Source organism: Myotis brandtii, unplaced genomic scaffold (assembly GCF_000412655.1).
Source record: "Myotis brandtii unplaced genomic scaffold, ASM41265v1 scaffold916, whole genome shotgun sequence".
In the NCBI taxonomy this organism is placed as follows: Eukaryota; Metazoa; Chordata; class Mammalia; order Chiroptera; family Vespertilionidae; genus Myotis; species Myotis brandtii.
In genome coordinates, this window is record NW_005371774.1 from 158,440 (window position 1) to 175,744 (window position 17,305).

Consider the following 17,305-nt stretch of genomic DNA (forward strand, 5'->3'; position numbering starts at 1 on the left):
CCCCGCCCTTGACAATCCCCTGCCCTCCCTTACCCCCCAGTGTCTTATGTCCATTAGTTATGCTTATATGCATGCATACAAGTCCTTCGGTTGATCTCTTACTCCCCTCCCTTCTGCCCCCCAACCCTCTCTGGCCTTCCCACTGCAGTTTGACAATCAGTTTGAGGCAGCTCTGCCTCTGTATCTATTATTGTTCAAAAGTTTGTAATGGTCTTTATTATCCATGAATGAGTGAGATCATGTGGTATTTTTCCTTCATTGACTGGCTTATTTCACTTATTTTTAAAAAAATAGCGTAATCATTATACTATTACTACACCTAAAACAGTAATAATTCCTTAATGTCATCAAATGTCTATTCAGTGTTCAAATATGCCCAGTTTTTTTTTATAAAATGAGTTGTTTTAATTGTTCTGTTTGAATCAATCTACAAAGGTTTTACACATGTTGAATTTGGCCAATAAATCTCTTACCCCCACTTTGTTTTTTAGTCTATTATAAAGTTGAATCATATATCACGTAGTATTTATCACATTCTGTATTTTGCTGTTACAGCCATAATTCTTAATCTATGGTAATATAGTAGAACACTTTTGGATTATGAAATTAGGGGAAAAGCAGTGTTTACGCCTAAATCAGAATCTTTGGGCATGAGTGCTTTTAAAGCTCTACAAGTGGTTCTGGTGGACAGTTCTGGGTGCAGATCACTGTCCTAGATAATATCACCTGTTAAGAGTGAAAGTATTAGATGTCTGTTGTGACTAATCATAGTCATGTATAAAAGAAAATACAGAAGTGATTCCATATGCAAGCTTTGTCGTTAGAGGAAAATTATGCTGAGCTATTAAGCCAATTTATAATTAGTTCAGATTAGAAGTGTTAATTTGGGTTCCTGGAAAAGAACTTAATATATACTTGAAAGATGACCAAAATTACTTTGCTTGAGATTGAAAACACCTTAGTTGTTGGTCATGAGCTATGAAATTCTGACTGCACTGGAGAAACTAAATCTGTTTTCAAATGTTAGCTACTCTTTGCTTTTCTTTACAGTTGTTTAAGTTAAATTTTATAACCAGTTGAAACAAATTACCTTGCAGATATGTAATTTTGGTGAAATAATTTACATTTTATTGTGGTTTTCTGTTTAGCTGACAAGCTATCTACTGATGATCTGAACTCCCTGGTTGCTCACGCACATCGTCGCATCGACCAGCTAAACAGAGAGCTCGCAGAACAGAAAGCCACGGAGAAGCAGCACATTGCATTAGCCTTGGAGAAACAGAAGCGGGAAGAAAAGCGGGCCTTTGACTCTGCAGTGGCAAAAGCATTGGAACACCACAGGAGTGAGATACAGGCTGAACAGGACAGAAAGGTAGAAGAAACACTTCGATTGCCTAATATTTTTAAAAAATATATTTTTATTGATTTCAGAGAGGAAGGGAGAGGGAGAGAGAGAAACATCAGTGATGAGAGAATCATTGATTGGCTGCCTCCTGCACGCCCCCCATGGGAGATTTACCCCACAACTGGGGCACGTGCCCTTGACCGGAATCGAACCCGGCACCCCAGGCTGGCGCTCTATCCACTGAGCCAAACCATCTAGGGTGTGATTGCCTAGCATTTAAAGTGAATCTAACTCGATTATCTCTCTCTTGAGATAATAGCAGCAGTCACTGACTAAAATGCTAGATGTAAGTCATGCCAACTCACCTCTTGAGTGGAGCTTTGGTCCTTGTTGTAGTCGGGACTTCCAGGGAAACAGTAGCTGCCAGAGGGCCTTTGTGTGGAGCAGGAGCAGGAGCAGAAGTGTAGTAACGAGCTGCTGGCACTAGGTTATCTAGCTTACCCTTTCCCAGGCGGCCTCTGCCCCTGAAAGCAGTGCTGGGAGAATCTGTTTGGTTCTGAGTATATCTTTCTCTGCCAGTATTTTTAAGTAGTTGGTGGTTAAGAGTGGGTGGACTTGCTCTTTAGTTTTCTGTCTGGGCACATCATATGTTAAATAGGTGTCTAGAGGCTGATTTGGGAACTTGACTACTCATCCTGCCTTTGTGTCCTTTCAGCTACACAGCTGACTACTCCCTCCTCCTCGAAACTCTTCCTTCCCTCCTCCACCAGAACCACATTCTTCTGGCCTTGCTCCCACCCTGTTGGCCACTGCTTGGCCTCCTTTGCTCAGCCTCTCAGATATTGGCATGCATTGGCATTGGTTCTGAAACCTGCCCATCTAACCTGTCTCCAGGTTAACTTAACTAGACCTGTGGCTTTAACTAGTCCTTTGGCTTTGAAGTGTAAGCGTTACCTGTCACCTGAGACATGTATGTTGCTAGCTCCCATATTTGCCTTGCCTTCTAGTTGCCTGGTAGCAGCCCACTTGTTGTCTCCCGCTGGATTCTGTCATTTCAGCCTCAGCATATTCACAAGTTTCTTGATTTTCTCCAGTTGGTCTCCCAGCTCCTCCCTCAGCTTGCGTCTCTCCCTACACCTGCCCAGTTGCTCAAGCAAGAAATCATGCTTAGTCGTTCCTCCATCAACTGCACATCCAGTCCATCGACAGATCCTACCAGATCTCCATCCAAGTAAATCCCAGATCTGTTCACTTTCTCGTTCTTAATTCCTACCACTTTCTATGTCTGTTTACACAGGCTAGTGGTCCTTAGAAAACATTCTGATCGGACACCAGGCTGCTGAAAACCCTGCACTGACTGCCTGTGATTTAGTGTGAAATCCAGACTCTTAACGTGTATCAACAGGCCTCTTGAATTTACTCCTGTTTGCTGTGAGCCACGCTTCCCTACTTCCCTTACTTCCCAGGGGCCCCTGTGTTTTTTTTTGGTGAGGGGTACCTTGACTACATGTTTTTCCCTGGGGTCTCTGCTCTACCTGGTATCTTATTCAAGTTCCTCTCTTTAATCCTTTCTTCCAAGTTTGGGTGTCACCTCAGCAAGGCCATACCTAACCCTTCAATCTAAAGTAGAGCCTCTATATTTCTCTCTTTCATACTGCCCTATTTTCTTAAAAACAAGTATCACAGTTTAAGATGTTCATTTAGTTTATTGTCCGATTGCCTGAATACCACCGCATCTAAGCATATCGTAGGCACTGCCTGCACAGGGCTCCCTCTCCATAAATATTTATGCACTAACTAAATGGATTCACTTATTAATTATATTGTTTCTGAGAATAAGCCAGTTAATGAATTGTAGGTAATCAGCATTAAATAACTTGTAATATGACACAGGGCTAATTGTTAGGCAGGGCTTTTCATAGTTTGGTTTGATATGGCCCACATTGAATCTAAAGTAATAGAAAATAAGCACTTTCAGAGCAGTTTTCTTTGTTTAAAAGCGTGTTCAGCAACTGCCAGATATTTTCTTACCAGTTTTTCACAATGGGCATTATTATTCACAGATGAGAAAGTGAAGACTTGAGAAGATACATCATTTCGCTAGGGTCACACACATGGTTGTGGTGAGGCTGTGTTTGATCCCAAGTCTCTGTAGTGACTTTTTCCCTATGATCTGGGATTTGTTCATTCTCAAGGGGGGCGGGGTGTGATTCGGGAAATGACAGTTTGCTTTGTATAGGAGGCAGCCTGGTGATATGGAAGAAACACAAACTTGGAGCCAGAGAAACTACTGTTTGAAATTAGATTTCTGCCACAACTGTGTGGCCTTGTTTGAGGTGCCTTTCAACGTTCAGCTTTCTGATTCAGAGAAGAAGTAGAAGTAAAGATGTGTAGGCTTGTGTGGCACATCACAGGGGACCAGGACATGGAGGCTCTGTCACCATGGTGACTAGTCTTCTCCTAAGAGCATACGTGGAGAACTGGGGACTAACCATTGGTTTGGTTTCGCAGGTAGAGGAAGTCAGAGATGCCATGGAGAATGAAATGAGAACCCAGCTCCGCCGACAGACTGCTGCCCACACTGATCACTTACAAGATGTGCTCAAGGTGCAGGAACAGGAACTGAAACAAGAATTTGAACAGGTGAGGACCTCTTGTAAAACATTGACTCCCCTTCCCCTTGCCGTTCATAGCGATCTCTCCTTTATTTACTTATGTATGCATATATTTTAAATATAATTTTATTGATTTCAGAAAGGAAGGGAGAAGGGGGAGAGAGAGAAACATCAATGATGAGCGAGAACCATTGATTGGCTTCCTCCTACATGCCCTCTACTGGGGATCGAGCCCGAAACCCAGGCATGTGCCCTGACAGGGAATCGAACTGTGACCTCCTGGTTCATAGGTTGACACTCAACCACTGACCCACACCGGCTGAGCTATTTATATATTTTTAATCCTCACCTGAGGATATGTTTATTGATTTGAGAGAGGAAGGAGGGGTTGAGAGAGAAACATCAGTTGGTTGCCTCCTGACAGGATCGAACCCGCAGCCTTGTGGTGTATGGCACAACACTACAACCAACCGAGCCACCCGCTGGGGCTCTCCTTTCCTTCTAACGTGCTTTGAATGGCATTCCCTCTGGGGATATGGAAGATGGGGAGGATTGCTAATGGTACCTACCCTTGGCGTGGGGCTTTTGTATATTGCACAGCTGCTCCTTTTTACATAAAGGTGTACCTTTGTTATTAATCACACGTGTTTTATATCTGTCCTGTCATTTGGAACCTTCAAAGCTTTAAGGAGGGTTAGTACATGAGGCTTTATGAATGCAGATACTAGTACTTGACAATGAATCCATTCAGCCAGTGCCTAAATATATATGAGTGCCAGCCCCATGCCAGGCAGTGCCTGCTATATGCTAGGATGCAGTGGTGCTCAAGGCAGACCATCAGGCAGAACCAGTCGTCAGACAAAAGGGACATCTGGTTGTGATAGTTGTTTTTAGAAAGTAAGTAGGACACTGGGGGAATTGACACTGCTTCATCCCCATAAACCCGTGATTGTGTGGCAGTTCCTAGATTTTTATTTTAGGAAACCTCCCAGAAAGGTTAAATTTGGAAATCACTAGGATACCTTTAATCATAATTAGTTTCTACTCTACAAGTCCTTTATAATATAGAGGATATTGAATACAATTTAATCATTATATTTGTGTGGCAGTACAATTACTTTCTATTTTCTCATTTTCATAGCCTCTTCCTTCTGCTAGTCTGCCTCCTCTAATGTTAGCTTCCACTAGTAAATTTGTATAAAGTTCAAATACATAATGTAGGCGTTTTCATGACAACTATGTTGATACGTGAAAGGCTCTCTTTGCTTTTGGAGATAAGCAGTTGCTGGAAGACTTTAGTGTCCCAATGAGTGATGTGCACTGACCCTAACCTAACCCAACGCTTCTGTACACTGTTTATGTTTTACTTTAGGACCTGTCGGAAAAACTTGCCGAACAAGAATTAGAGTTCCGTCGGCTCAGTCAGGAGCAAGTTGACAACTTTACTCTGGATATAAACACTGCCTATGCCAGACTGAGAGGAATCGAGCAGGCCGTTCAGAGTGAGTCCTTGGGCCTCTTAGATTGTTATGAGGATAGTGGAATGTGTGTATCAACATGAGGGCATACAGATGAATAAACACTGTAATAAACTTTATTCATTTGTTAGAAAATAAGCCCGATTTGGTAAATTTGGAACATAGAGTAATCTGAGAGGAAATTTAAAAGAATCTAAAAATTAAACCTAAATAAGTTAACATACATGAGCTCACCATTTACGAGGCAGTTTACCCAACAGGCTTTGGTTATGTCACGTGTCCTGATGGAGAAAAAGGTCAGTGTGGTCACGTGCTTGCCTCTAGGCTGTGCTGACTGCCTCCAGCCCTGTTAGTGTCTCTGGTTGTGGTGATGTGCTGGTTCCACCCACCAAATGGACAGTGGTTATGCTGAGGCCTCCACGTACCACATTGAAAAGGAAATCTTAACAATGAAGATGTTGGTAAAATGGGTTTCTTTGGGGTGTTATGGAAGTTTTTTGTCAGAAGAATAGTTCATTAAGTATATTTGAAGTCTTCCATCCCTTTTCGGGAGTTTTTTGGTGGCCTTAGCATAAGTCTTAGCCTAATTTAAATGTTTCCTTCTCAAACATTTTTACAGATAAACATCTGAATTAGATGTCAGCACTGTCCTGGGTGTCACAGAAAGGAGACCAGGTTGTGCTTGTGCACATATATCTGTTTTCTCCTGGGCCAAGTCCTCACCAAATTGTCGTGGCTTGTTGCCTCCCCTGAAGAGGCCAGCCAGGAAAGAACACTCAGAAATAAGTGGTGGGTGGGTTGGAGGAGGCTTTGTGCCCCATCTTCCCATGTGTGGATTTAGCTTACTGAAGGCACATCATTTCTCTGGATGTATGAAGAGGATATTAGTTGAGTGGAAAGAAAAATGTTTTTCTTTGCCTTTGTTTTCTTTATAGGTCATGCAGCTGCCGAAGAGGAGGCCAGAAAAGCCCACCAGCTCTGGCTCTCGGTGGAGGCGCTCAAGTACAGCATGAAGACGGCATCTGCAGAACTGCCCACTGTCCCGCTGGGTAGTGCTGTCGAGGCCATCAAAGCCACCTGTTCTGATAGTGAATTTGCCCAAGCTTTAACCGCAGCGATCCCTCCAGAGTCCCTGACCCGCGGGGTGTACAGTGAAGAGACCCTTAGAGCCCGTTTCTATGCTGTCCAAAAGCTGGCCCGGAGGGTAGCAATGATTGACGAAACCAGAAATAGCTTATACCAATACTTCCTCTCCTACTTGCAGTCCCTGCTCCTATTCCCGCCTCAGCAACTGAAGCCACCCGTGGAGCTCTCCCCTGAGGATATAAACACTTTTAAGTTACTGTCATATGCCTCCTATTGCATTGAGCATGGTGACCTGGAGCTGGCGGCCAAGTTTGTCAATCAACTGAAAGGGGAGTCCAGACGAGTGGCGCAGGACTGGCTGAAGGAAGCCCGGATGACGCTAGAAACTAAACAGATAGTGGACATCCTGACAGCATACGCCAGCGCTGTAGGAATAGGAACCACTCGAGTGCAGCAGGAGTAAGGCCTAGAAGTTTTGTCAGAGGAAGTCAACAGTAATACATGAAGGGTTAGCAGCCGGGTCCCAGAATTGTCTAGAAAGGGGCAGGTTACAAATGCTGTTCTAAATGTTAACACCTGTGGCATTTATATTATTTCCACTTGCTATCATGTCAGTGAACTCCAGGAGTACTTTCTTTGCAACTTGTGCAACATTTTCTGTTTTTCAGGTTTTACTGATCGGGCTGTGAGCCAATCAAAATGATGTTTGTGATCCCTATTATTAATGATTTTGCCCCTGGAGCAAACTGAATAAAACAGATGAAAACTGGTAGCTTATCTCTTTTCAAAAAGTATCATTTCTAGCCTGTGTGTATAGAAATTTCTTTGGGAAGCAGCAACAGCAGAGGTAGGAAGTCCTGTGCACTCTCCAAAATGCAAGGGTTCTTGGCGGTAAACTCATTCCTGCTGGTCAAACCCGAGTGATGTAAAAGCCAAAATGCCAAATATATTTAGAGGTAGATTGTTCTAGAGATTAAAAGGCTAGAAATTTAGGGTGCCCCCCTAAAATGTATGCACGTTTAATAGCTGATAATTTTGAAAATGAACCATATGTTAATAAACACTGACTTTATAATTGTTCAAACTGTATACATTTTTGGGGGACATCCTGTAGTACATATCCCAGACTGTTTTGATTGGTACCACAGGAAAGTTGTATATTATTTTGGGACCCAACACAGTGTACCACTTAGTATTTGGCTGAGAGAGGCATTTTAAGTGCCTAAGAACCAAGGGGAAAGGGGCTGAGTCAGCAGAAGCTTCCAGGTAGCCAGGTTCTTGGAGTTGCAAAGCAAGATCAAAAGGCTAATCTGCCCAATCTGTCCTTCCGCTCATTTGCTTTAATGTGTCAAGGAGCTAATGACACAATGCACATGAATGCATCAGCAGCTTACTGAAACCCCCACCCCCTTGTCCCTCAATCAGATGTCTTAAACTGACATTCTAGGAGAAAACACGAACCAATGCTTACGTTTCTGAGGACAGGAATGGCTCCTGCCTAGTGAGGATGGTGGAAGGGATCAGACAGGAATACAGTGCAGTGCCCATGAATAGCAGTCCTGGAGGGTAAGCATGAGGTGCTCACCTGCGAGAACTCCTGGGGGGGCCTCAGTGCATCTGGGAGCCAGGTGAGCAAAGCAGCCTGCAGGAGAGAATCCCTTGTGAAGGTAAGCACACTTCTTCAAGCCTCAAGTTCATGTCAGCTTCCACATTTCAAAGTTATGATGGTAAGAGACAGGTGCTAGAAGTAGAGGCGAGCCTAACTTGATTATAGCAACACACAATCATGTCAAGACATTTCAATCCGCTTGTCAGGACAAGCCCATTCATTCATTCATTCATTCATTCATTCATTCATTCATTCATTCATTCATTCATTCATTCATTCATTCATTCATTCATTCATTCATTCATTCATTCATTCATTCATTCATTCATTCATTCATTCATTCATTCATTCATTCATTCATTCATTCATTCATTCATTCATTCATTCATTCATTCATTCATTCATTCATTCATTCATTCATTCATTCATTCAGGTCATGCAGCTGCCGAAGAGGAGGCCAGAAAAGCCCACCAGCTCTGGCTCTCGGTGGAGGCGCTCAAGTACAGCATGAAGACGGCATCTGCAGAACTGCCCACTGTCCCGCTGGGTAGTGCTGTCGAGGCCATCAAAGCCACCTGTTCTGATAGTGAATTTGCCCAAGCTTTAACCGCAGCGATCCCTCCAGAGTCCCTGACCCGCGGGGTGTACAGTGAAGAGACCCTTAGAGCCCGTTTCTATGCTGTCCAAAAGCTGGCCCGGAGGGTAGCAATGATTGACGAAACCAGAAATAGCTTATACCAATACTTCCTCTCCTACTTGCAGTCCCTGCTCCTATTCCCGCCTCAGCAACTGAAGCCACCCGTGGAGCTCTCCCCTGAGGATATAAACACTTTTAAGTTACTGTCATATGCCTCCTATTGCATTGAGCATGGTGACCTGGAGCTGGCGGCCAAGTTTGTCAATCAACTGAAAGGGGAGTCCAGACGAGTGGCGCAGGACTGGCTGAAGGAAGCCCGGATGACGCTAGAAACTAAACAGATAGTGGACATCCTGACAGCATACGCCAGCGCTGTAGGAATAGGAACCACTCGAGTGCAGCAGGAGTAAGGCCTAGAGGTTTTGTCAGAGGAAGTCAACAGTAATACATGAAGGGTTAGCAGCCGGGTCCCAGAATTGTCTAGAAAGGGGCAGGTTACAAATGCTGTTCTAAATGTTAACACCTGTGGCATTTATATTATTTCCACTTGCTATCATGTCAGTGAACTCCAGGAGTACTTTCTTTGCAACTTGTGCAACATTTTCTGTTTTTCAGGTTTTACTGATCAGGCTGTGAGCCAATCAAAATGATGTTTGTGATCCCTATTATTAATGATTTTGCCCCTGGAGCAAACTGAATAAAACAGATGAAAACTGGTAGCTTATCTCTTTTCAAAAAGTATCATTTCTAGCCTGTGTGTATAGAAATTTCTTTGGGAAGCAGCAACAGCAGAGGTAGGAAGTCCTGTGCACTCTCCAAAATGCAAGGGTTCTTGGCGGTAAACTCATTCCTGCTGGTCAAACCCGAGTGATGTAAAAGCCAAAATGCCAAATATATTTAGAGGTAGATTGTTCTAGAGATTAAAAGGCTAGAAATTTAGGGTGCCCCCCTAAAATGTATGCACGTTTAATAGCTGATAATTTTGAAAATGAACCATATGTTAATAAACACTGACTTTATAATTGTTCAAACTGTATACATTTTTGGGGGACATCCTGTAGTACATATCCCAGACTGTTTTGATTGGTACCACAGGAAAGTTGTATATTATTTTGGGACCCAACACAGTGTACCACTTAGTATTTGGCTGAGAGAGGCATTTTAAGTGCCTAAGAACCAAGGGGAAAGGGGCTGAGTCAGCAGAAGCTTCCAGGTAGCCAGGTTCTTGGAGTTGCAAAGCAAGATCAAAAGGCTAATCTGCCCAATCTGTCCTTCCGCTCATTTGCTTTAATGTGTCAAGGAGCTAATGACACAATGCACATGAATGCATCAGCAGCTTACTGAAACCCCCACCCCCTTGTCCCTCAATCAGATGTCTTAAACTGACATTCTAGGAGAAAACACGAACCAATGCTTACGTTTCTGAGGACAGGAATGGCTCCTGCCTAGTGAGGATGGTGGAAGGGATCAGACAGGAATACAGTGCAGTGCCCATGAATAGCAGTCCTGGAGGGTAAGCATGAGGTGCTCACCTGCGAGAACTCCTGGGGGGGCCTCAGTGCATCTGGGAGCCAGGTGAGCAAAGCAGCCTGCAGGAGAGAATCCCTTGTGAAGGTAAGCACACTTCTTCAAGCCTCAAGTTCATGTCAGCTTCCACATTTCAAAGTTATGATGGTAAGAGACAGGTGCTAGAAGTAGAGGCGAGCCTAACTTGATTATAGCAACACACAATCATGTCAAGACATTTCAATCCGCTTGTCAGGACAAGCCCATTCATTCATTCATTCATTCATTCATTCATTCACTTTAGAGAGGAACATCAATGATGAAATGGACCGAGCCCACAACCCAGGCATGTGCCCTTGACCAGAATCGAACGTGGGATCCTTTGGTCTGCAGGCAGACGCTCCATTCACCGAGCCAAACTGGCTAGGGCAGGACAAACGCTTTTAGACGTTGTGATTACAGCACAGCTTAAGGTGCCCGCAGACAAAACGAGGACGGGAGAGAAAGGGGGAGATGGAACACTTGTGCCAGCCCCGTCCTGGGGAAGACTGGCAAAGGCTTATATAACAATGATGGAAACACATACACATGGACATTGGTTATTTATTTACAGCCTTCATTTTCCCAGTTGTGCAGCCTAAACTCTTGTCATTGTCATTTAATCGATTCTAAGATGTACAGTTCCCCTCATATAAATATCCCTGAAATTGGGATATTATTAACCTAGTAGCAAAAGTGATGTAATTGTAGGGAGACCTCCTTTAGACGCCTCTAAGATAAGGAAATACCAGCGTCACAGCATCAGCTGACAGAAGCTCAAGTTCAGAACGGGCAAATGAACCACACCGATGAAGCAGTGTGAGGTCGGCAGGCAGGCCCCACAGGGGTGCAGAGATGCTGCGATCAGGAGCTATGCACCTCACAATGTGGATCCAAAGAACTGAAAATGGTAGCGCTGCTTCTGTTTAAACCATAACCTTGAATGGACGCTTTGGTATCAAATAAGGACTATAACCTTCAAATAGGTTCGTGTTGTAGCAACTGTATTTCAAAGTTCACCAAACCTATATTCTGGTTTATTTCATATCCTGGTTAAATGTTGACATCCCATGCTAGGCCACAGCTTCCTGACTGGCCTACTTTTATTTGCCTCCACTGATGTCACTGTCGCTGTCACTGCTGCTGTCACTATCGCTGTCACAGGCAGGCAGGTGTCCCAGGGCTTCCCTGTAAGGAAATAAACGAGTTACACTGCAGTTCAGTCTTGGGGCCGGGGAATTCTGCTGCTTCACTGAACGGTATTAACAAAGGAAAAGGGTCCTATAGCCAAATCTACAGGTTCCCCTAACCCGTACAACACTGAAACTATTGTTAAATCACTTGCTGACACTTTGCAAAGGAGGAAACCAAGAGGGTAGAGAGCTATACACATTTGAACGGGCAGATTTAAATTTGACCATTGGAATGGTCGGCTCCATTCCGCTAATTTTCCCTCATGGGAACAACACGGTAGCCACTTACTTTTGCTCCTGGCTGAGTGCAAAGTCAGCCATCACTCTCTGGGTGAGGCCCTCACAAACAGGCAAGCTGAAGGCACTCGCCAGCTGCACTATCTCAATGGCCTGGGCAGGGCTGTTGGATGCTTTTGCACTGTCCATAAACTCATTCAGCAGCTCGCTTCTGCAAAGCAAAGGCAGGATGTCAACATTCCTCAACTGAAGCCTAACCACCCCACTCACAGCTGTATGTGCAGAATCTAGCATCTTAAAAAGTACAATCATAAAATCCTCAACTAGAGCTTTGGAGGCAAAGTTGCATGAAGTCTCATGCTAACAGGCCAAAGAGAAAACGAACAGGCTCGCTGTGCACTTCCTAGGGGTCTGGTCGGTGTAGCCCCAGTGCTGTGACCACTGATCACAGGCAATAAACCCGCGCCTGCCTGGAGGGTGAGAGCGACCATCCATTTGCTTGCCTATCAGCAGAGCGCCCAACTGCTGCGGCTGAGGTACAGCTGAGGTACGTGAAGAAATTCCAATCGTCCCACGGGAAGAGTTGAGCCCATTTAAGGACGTACCCAGGCAGGCAGGCCGGTTACCTTCAACTTACCGAGGGATCTTATTATGCTTCCTGAACAGCCCCAGCATTTTCCTGTTGGAGAGAAGGGAAAGGCCATGAAGGCTGAGGGACTGAAGGCAGTCCTGCGATGAGCTGTCGTTGCACCTGAAGGGGAAGCTCTGCAGGCACACATCTGTGAGCTCCATGGCTCCGGCCCTGTCTGTTCATCACTCAGGTGCTTCAAAGGCCTCCTTCCAAACCTCATGTGTGTACCTGACAAGTTTCACAGTTAGTCTGAATGTTGCTGGAGAGAACTGCTGGGGTGTGTCTCTAGGCAGCTAGAAGACAGGGTGCACTAGCGTGTGACCTCGTTCCTCTCTTGCCATCCAGTAAGAGTCCGTGTATTGTAAAGAGACGTATGAAGAGCAGGCTCAGATCGAGGCATGTCTCATGTACGTGCTCGCCACCGCACTGCCACATGCAGGACGGAGGAGAAACACGTACACTCAGCTCCCATAACTCAGCTGAGGTCCGTACCCCTGCGCCAATCATCACAGCCTGATTCATAGCAAGTGTCTCAACCTGCCTGAGGGCACAGATTCGAGTGTCAGTGTCTGGCCAACAGCATCAAAGGTTATGTGTGTGATCCGCGGTCCTAAGACCGTGGAGGCAGCAGGCCTTCCCCGGGTTTTCCTGGAGATGGTGAACAGCCATCTGAACTGACAACTGAGTGTTCACATTAAGTTCCTTTCATGTGCCGAAGCAGTGCACACAGTATGCCCCTCACTAACTCTCAGAACTAACATTCACATCCAACCAGGATAACCCCTACATAGGATTCTTCTGCTGACTCCTCCGCAGAAGGTCTCTAAGCACAAACACTGACATTAGTGTGGCACAGAGCAAAGGAGGGCTCTGGTCAAGGCATGTTTAATACATTCGGGTAAACACCACTGTCCTGAAATCCCAGTCCATTTTAAGCTGGGTGGTGGGCGAGCACCCACAAGTCAAATACTTGAATAAACCAAATGCCCAAAACACTTTGAAAAATACAATCCATTCGTCACTTTACTCTATGGAAGTGGACAGACAAGTGACTTACTTGCCCAGAAAGGTCATAATGGAAAGAAAATTAGCCCCCCGTCCTCTCTTTATCACATAGAGTGAGAGGTCTTCTTCCAAAAGTTTGCTTTTCAGTTTTCTGCAAGTTCCCATAGAAAACCCATTTGACTCCTGAAAAATGATACATCATACAGCCACATCTGAGACTCTCCTGACCAGGGTCAATGTCCTCTGAGATGCAAGTGCAGTGCTGCTGGCTGACACGCGTGGGACTGGACTCACCAGGCGTCCTGGGTCCTCCCGGCCCGGAGGAAGAGGACAGCTGTGCAGTTGAGAGCGCTGGCTGGCCATTGCGGGGCCATCTGCCTGGCATCCTGGCTTTCGAAAGTAGACCTGATGTCCGCGGCACAGTCAGCGAACGCCTCCTGGAGCTGGAAGGCTGCACAGTCAGAACTGCTAACTGGTTTGATGAGAACTAAGTTCAAGAGACTCCACAGGACCAAGAACAGTGTCTGAGCAATGAGCAATGCACCCGACCATTTGAACACATCACATCCGTAGCACACAAGTAACATGGAAAAAATAAAGCGCCGGCCCTGGGATAAGCCAGGGCCTTCGTTCTAGACAGACATTCATTTTCATGCCAGCTGCTACTGCCAGGACAGAAAGAAGCCACTTTCACATTGCTGGCTCTGGACAGGAACAAGAGTGGCTTATAGAAAGGGTGTGTAATTCACACCTGGGTGTGGACGGCGGGATGCACCACAATGTCAGATGGAGCCAGGGAAGGCACCCCTCCAGGCCCTCGGTGGCAGAGGACAGACTGTTAGCACACATCCAATGCTGACACGACACGGCACACACCTACCTCTGCTGGCTGCGGATCCCTGGCCATCAGCATCAGAATCTCTTCCTTCAGGTCGCTGCGGAAAGCGTGACCATATTCTTTACTATCTTAAAACAAAAAAAGGAACACAGTGGGAAGTGATCACCATCATGTACAGCCAGTCCTCTCCGGCGGACCTTTACCTACTGTCAGCTGTCACCCCTACTTTCAGTGGGTAAATTTAAGCTGCTGACATGATCTATTCCAGGAAAGAAATGCAGAAAACTAGCAGATGATCTGTGTTAACAATGGATAAAAGAGCAGTGAAAGCCAGCTGCTCCCGGCATAGTGTTACCATAGCAGGCACACTATACTTGAGCTGCACCAGCTCTAAATGGAAAGATCCTGTTTTACAGCATTTGAGAATTGCCAGTGACCTTTTATAATCATTAGTGCAGGCTTATGAAGTAGGAGGGCAGGGCTATAGCCTCAATGTCTCGGACATGGAAACTTGTGGCAGATAAAAACTTACTTTATGATCAGCATCTTCTGCAGCGAGTTCATACACAACCCGCTCCCCGCTCCCACAACTTCCTCTCCCCCATACACAGAGTCAGGGCTGTTTCCTAGAAACTTGAGTATCACTGTCTGCCTAGCAAGCGACCCAGTGATGAAAAGACAGTAGCGAGGGACAGCCCTTGGGGTTTGAAGCCTGCACTTACTTTTAGGGTGCGCTACATAGTTAGCATGGATTCTAATCTTCCCTTTGTCCTATCACACAACAGGCACATAAAGCCTAGCCTTTTCCTGCCGCTAGGAACTAATTTAGGCCATTTAAAATATATTTTTACTCATGCAATTTGATATGCAACATAAGCAAGTGATCTTGAAATAAAACAACTAATATGTTCACTTTAGTCCAAAATGGAAGTTTCCATCCCTAACAATGTTAACATGTTTGTTAATCAAAGTGCAGGACAAGGACGTGCGACAGGTCTGGACACACAGCTGAACGGACCTTTCCAAACCTGAGGAACCATGTCCAGCCTGTTGGCCACATCCAGTGCTTGGAGCAGATCCATCAGTGTCTGGGAGTGGGGGAAGAAGACCTGGTGAGGAGAAATACACATACATTCAAAAAATATGAATCAGCAAAGATAACAAAAAAGACATAAAATGACGCATGAGAAGAAATCATCTTACGGAAGGTACCAGGTCCTTATACCATTGCAAGGTGACATCAATTTGTTCCATGAGACAAAGCAAATTGAAGAACTTGGAACTGCAATGAAGGAGAAAGTATGTTTAGTCTAAAATCCCTAACAAGAGCGGAACGGTTAAATTCCAGCATAGTTGTATGAGAATGTGTGACACAGAATTTACAAACAATTGACAAATTACAAAAAACTTCAAGTAACATGGGCCCACGCTAAACCATGAGGTGCTGACAGTGCTGTCCGGCCTTCCCAATGAGTACCTCTTTTCCCCACTGGCCCTTTACGACGGCCTCCTCTCATACTCTGAGGCCCATAGGGAGTAGACAGAATCATATTCACTTTAAAGATTCAGTGTGGCATACAGAAGACAATCACCACACACCTAGCAACAAGCCAATTCCTTAAGTTCTTGTTTTTTGTTTTTTTAAAAATATATTTTATTGATTTTTTACAGAGAGGAAGGGAGAGAGACAGAGAGTCAGAAACATCGACGAGAGAGAAACATCGATCAGCCGCCTCCTGCACATCCCCCACTGGGGATGTGCCCGCAACCCAGGCACATGCCCTTGACCGGAATCGAACCCGGGACCCTTCAGTCTGTAGGCCGACGCTCCATCCACTGAGCCAAACCGGTCTCAGCTAAGTTCTGGTTTTTATCTGCCTAGAAGAAAATCCATTTAAGAACTCTCATTGTGCCCTGGCCGGGTGGCTCAGCTGGTTGGAGCGTTGTCCCATACACCAAAAGGTTGTGGGTTCGATTCCCAGTTGGGGCACTACGGCAGACAACTGATTGATGTTTCTCTTAGATCAATGTTTTTCTCCCTCTCTCAAATCAATCAAAATATCCTCGGGTGAGGTTGAAGGAAAAAAAAGACTGATGAAATCTTTAGGGACCTTCACTGCTATAAGTTAAAAAATATAAAATAGGAGGGCATACGGGAAAAAGATATGTGTTTAATGTTACAAAGGAACTCAGTGCGGTAAACCAGCTTTACCACTGTTTAAACTTCCCAGTGCTCCACCAACATGTACTGTTGAGAAGGGCCGTGCTGCCTGAAATCAGAGATGTACAGGGAGGGCCACCACCAGCCTTCCACTTGCAGGTTCACCTAAAGGTTGCACGAAGGTGCTCCATCAATGCCAAAGGATGTAGAGCAACACACTTACTAATAGAAGTTTCGCCGATGATCGGGTCCAATGAATTTCCGGTTGTCTCCAGTGTTTAAAAGGCCATGTACTTGGTAAGCAAGTTCTAGATCTTTGAGAAAGGAGCACTGAAAATTTGTAGGTAATAAGCATCACTCTTAGAGACTGTTAGCAGCCAAACCCCTCATTATATATAAAAAAAGTATAGTTACTTGTGGGAACATTTATGCTGATTCAACATATTACTGGTTGACACCAAATGAGATAAAAGAAATTGGGGGAAGGGGACCCCTAAACCAACCCCCAAGTTCTATAAAATTTAAAGCAAAATGATTTTGACCTAGTAATTGTGTCTTTAGAAATCAATCCTATGAAAACACTAGGTCCCATGAGAGACAGATGGGGTGCTCAGTCAGCAACAGTGTACAATACAAGCAAAAACCCATGAAATGACTGTAAACCCAGCACAGGAGGAGAGTTAAGTAAACTGGTCCTTCCCTCCTATGAACAAACACAGCACCATGGAAATGTGCCCGTGTGTGCTCTCCGCATACGGAGGAAAACCTGGAAGTACACAATAAACCAGGGGTGGGCAAACTTTTTGACTCGAGGGCCACAATGGGTTCTTAAACTGGACCGGAGGGCCGAACAAAAGCATGGATGGAGTGTTTGTGTGAACTAATATAAATTCAAAGTAAACATCATTACATAAAAGGGTACGGT

General features: G+C 44.9%; 2 protein-coding genes across 12 annotated transcripts in view; one reads left to right on the plus strand and one right to left on the minus strand.

Moving 5' to 3' along the window:
• The window catches only part of IMMT (inner membrane protein, mitochondrial), a 50,500-nt gene extending 43,199 nt beyond the window's left edge, over nucleotides 1-7,301 (plus strand). For all 6 annotated transcript variants that reach the window (XM_005885633.2, XM_014532861.1, XM_005885634.2 and 3 more), the window contains 4 exons: nucleotides 1,149-1,372; nucleotides 3,857-3,988; nucleotides 5,333-5,462; nucleotides 6,374-7,301. In XM_005885633.2, the coding sequence (XP_005885695.1) occupies nucleotides 1,149-1,372; nucleotides 3,857-3,988; nucleotides 5,333-5,462; nucleotides 6,374-6,987 (1,100 nt within the window). In that variant the 3' untranslated portion in view covers nucleotides 6,988-7,301. The remainder of the gene's footprint in view (nucleotides 1-1,148; nucleotides 1,373-3,856; nucleotides 3,989-5,332; nucleotides 5,463-6,373) is intronic.
• Nucleotides 7,302-10,861: 3,560 nt separating this feature from the next.
• Nucleotides 10,862-17,305, minus strand: part of PTCD3 (pentatricopeptide repeat domain 3) — a 32,354-nt gene continuing 25,910 nt past the window's right edge. For 3 of the 6 annotated variants that reach the window (XM_014532863.1, XM_005885631.2, XM_014532867.1), the window contains 8 exons: nucleotides 16,604-16,710; nucleotides 15,423-15,501; nucleotides 15,238-15,328; nucleotides 14,262-14,347; nucleotides 13,676-13,824; nucleotides 12,383-12,424; nucleotides 11,798-11,956; nucleotides 10,862-11,503 (listed from right to left, as the gene is read on the minus strand). In XM_014532863.1, coding sequence (XP_014388349.1) covers nucleotides 11,419-11,503; nucleotides 11,798-11,956; nucleotides 12,383-12,424; nucleotides 13,676-13,824; nucleotides 14,262-14,347; nucleotides 15,238-15,328; nucleotides 15,423-15,501; nucleotides 16,604-16,710 — 798 coding nt within the window. In that variant the 3' untranslated portion in view covers nucleotides 10,862-11,418. Of the gene's footprint in view, nucleotides 11,504-11,797; nucleotides 11,957-12,382; nucleotides 12,425-13,675; nucleotides 13,854-14,261; nucleotides 14,348-15,237; nucleotides 15,329-15,422; nucleotides 15,502-16,603; nucleotides 16,711-17,305 lie in introns of those variants that run through there. The other 3 variants (XM_014532864.1, XM_014532865.1, XM_014532866.1) reach the window with 3 other exon arrangements.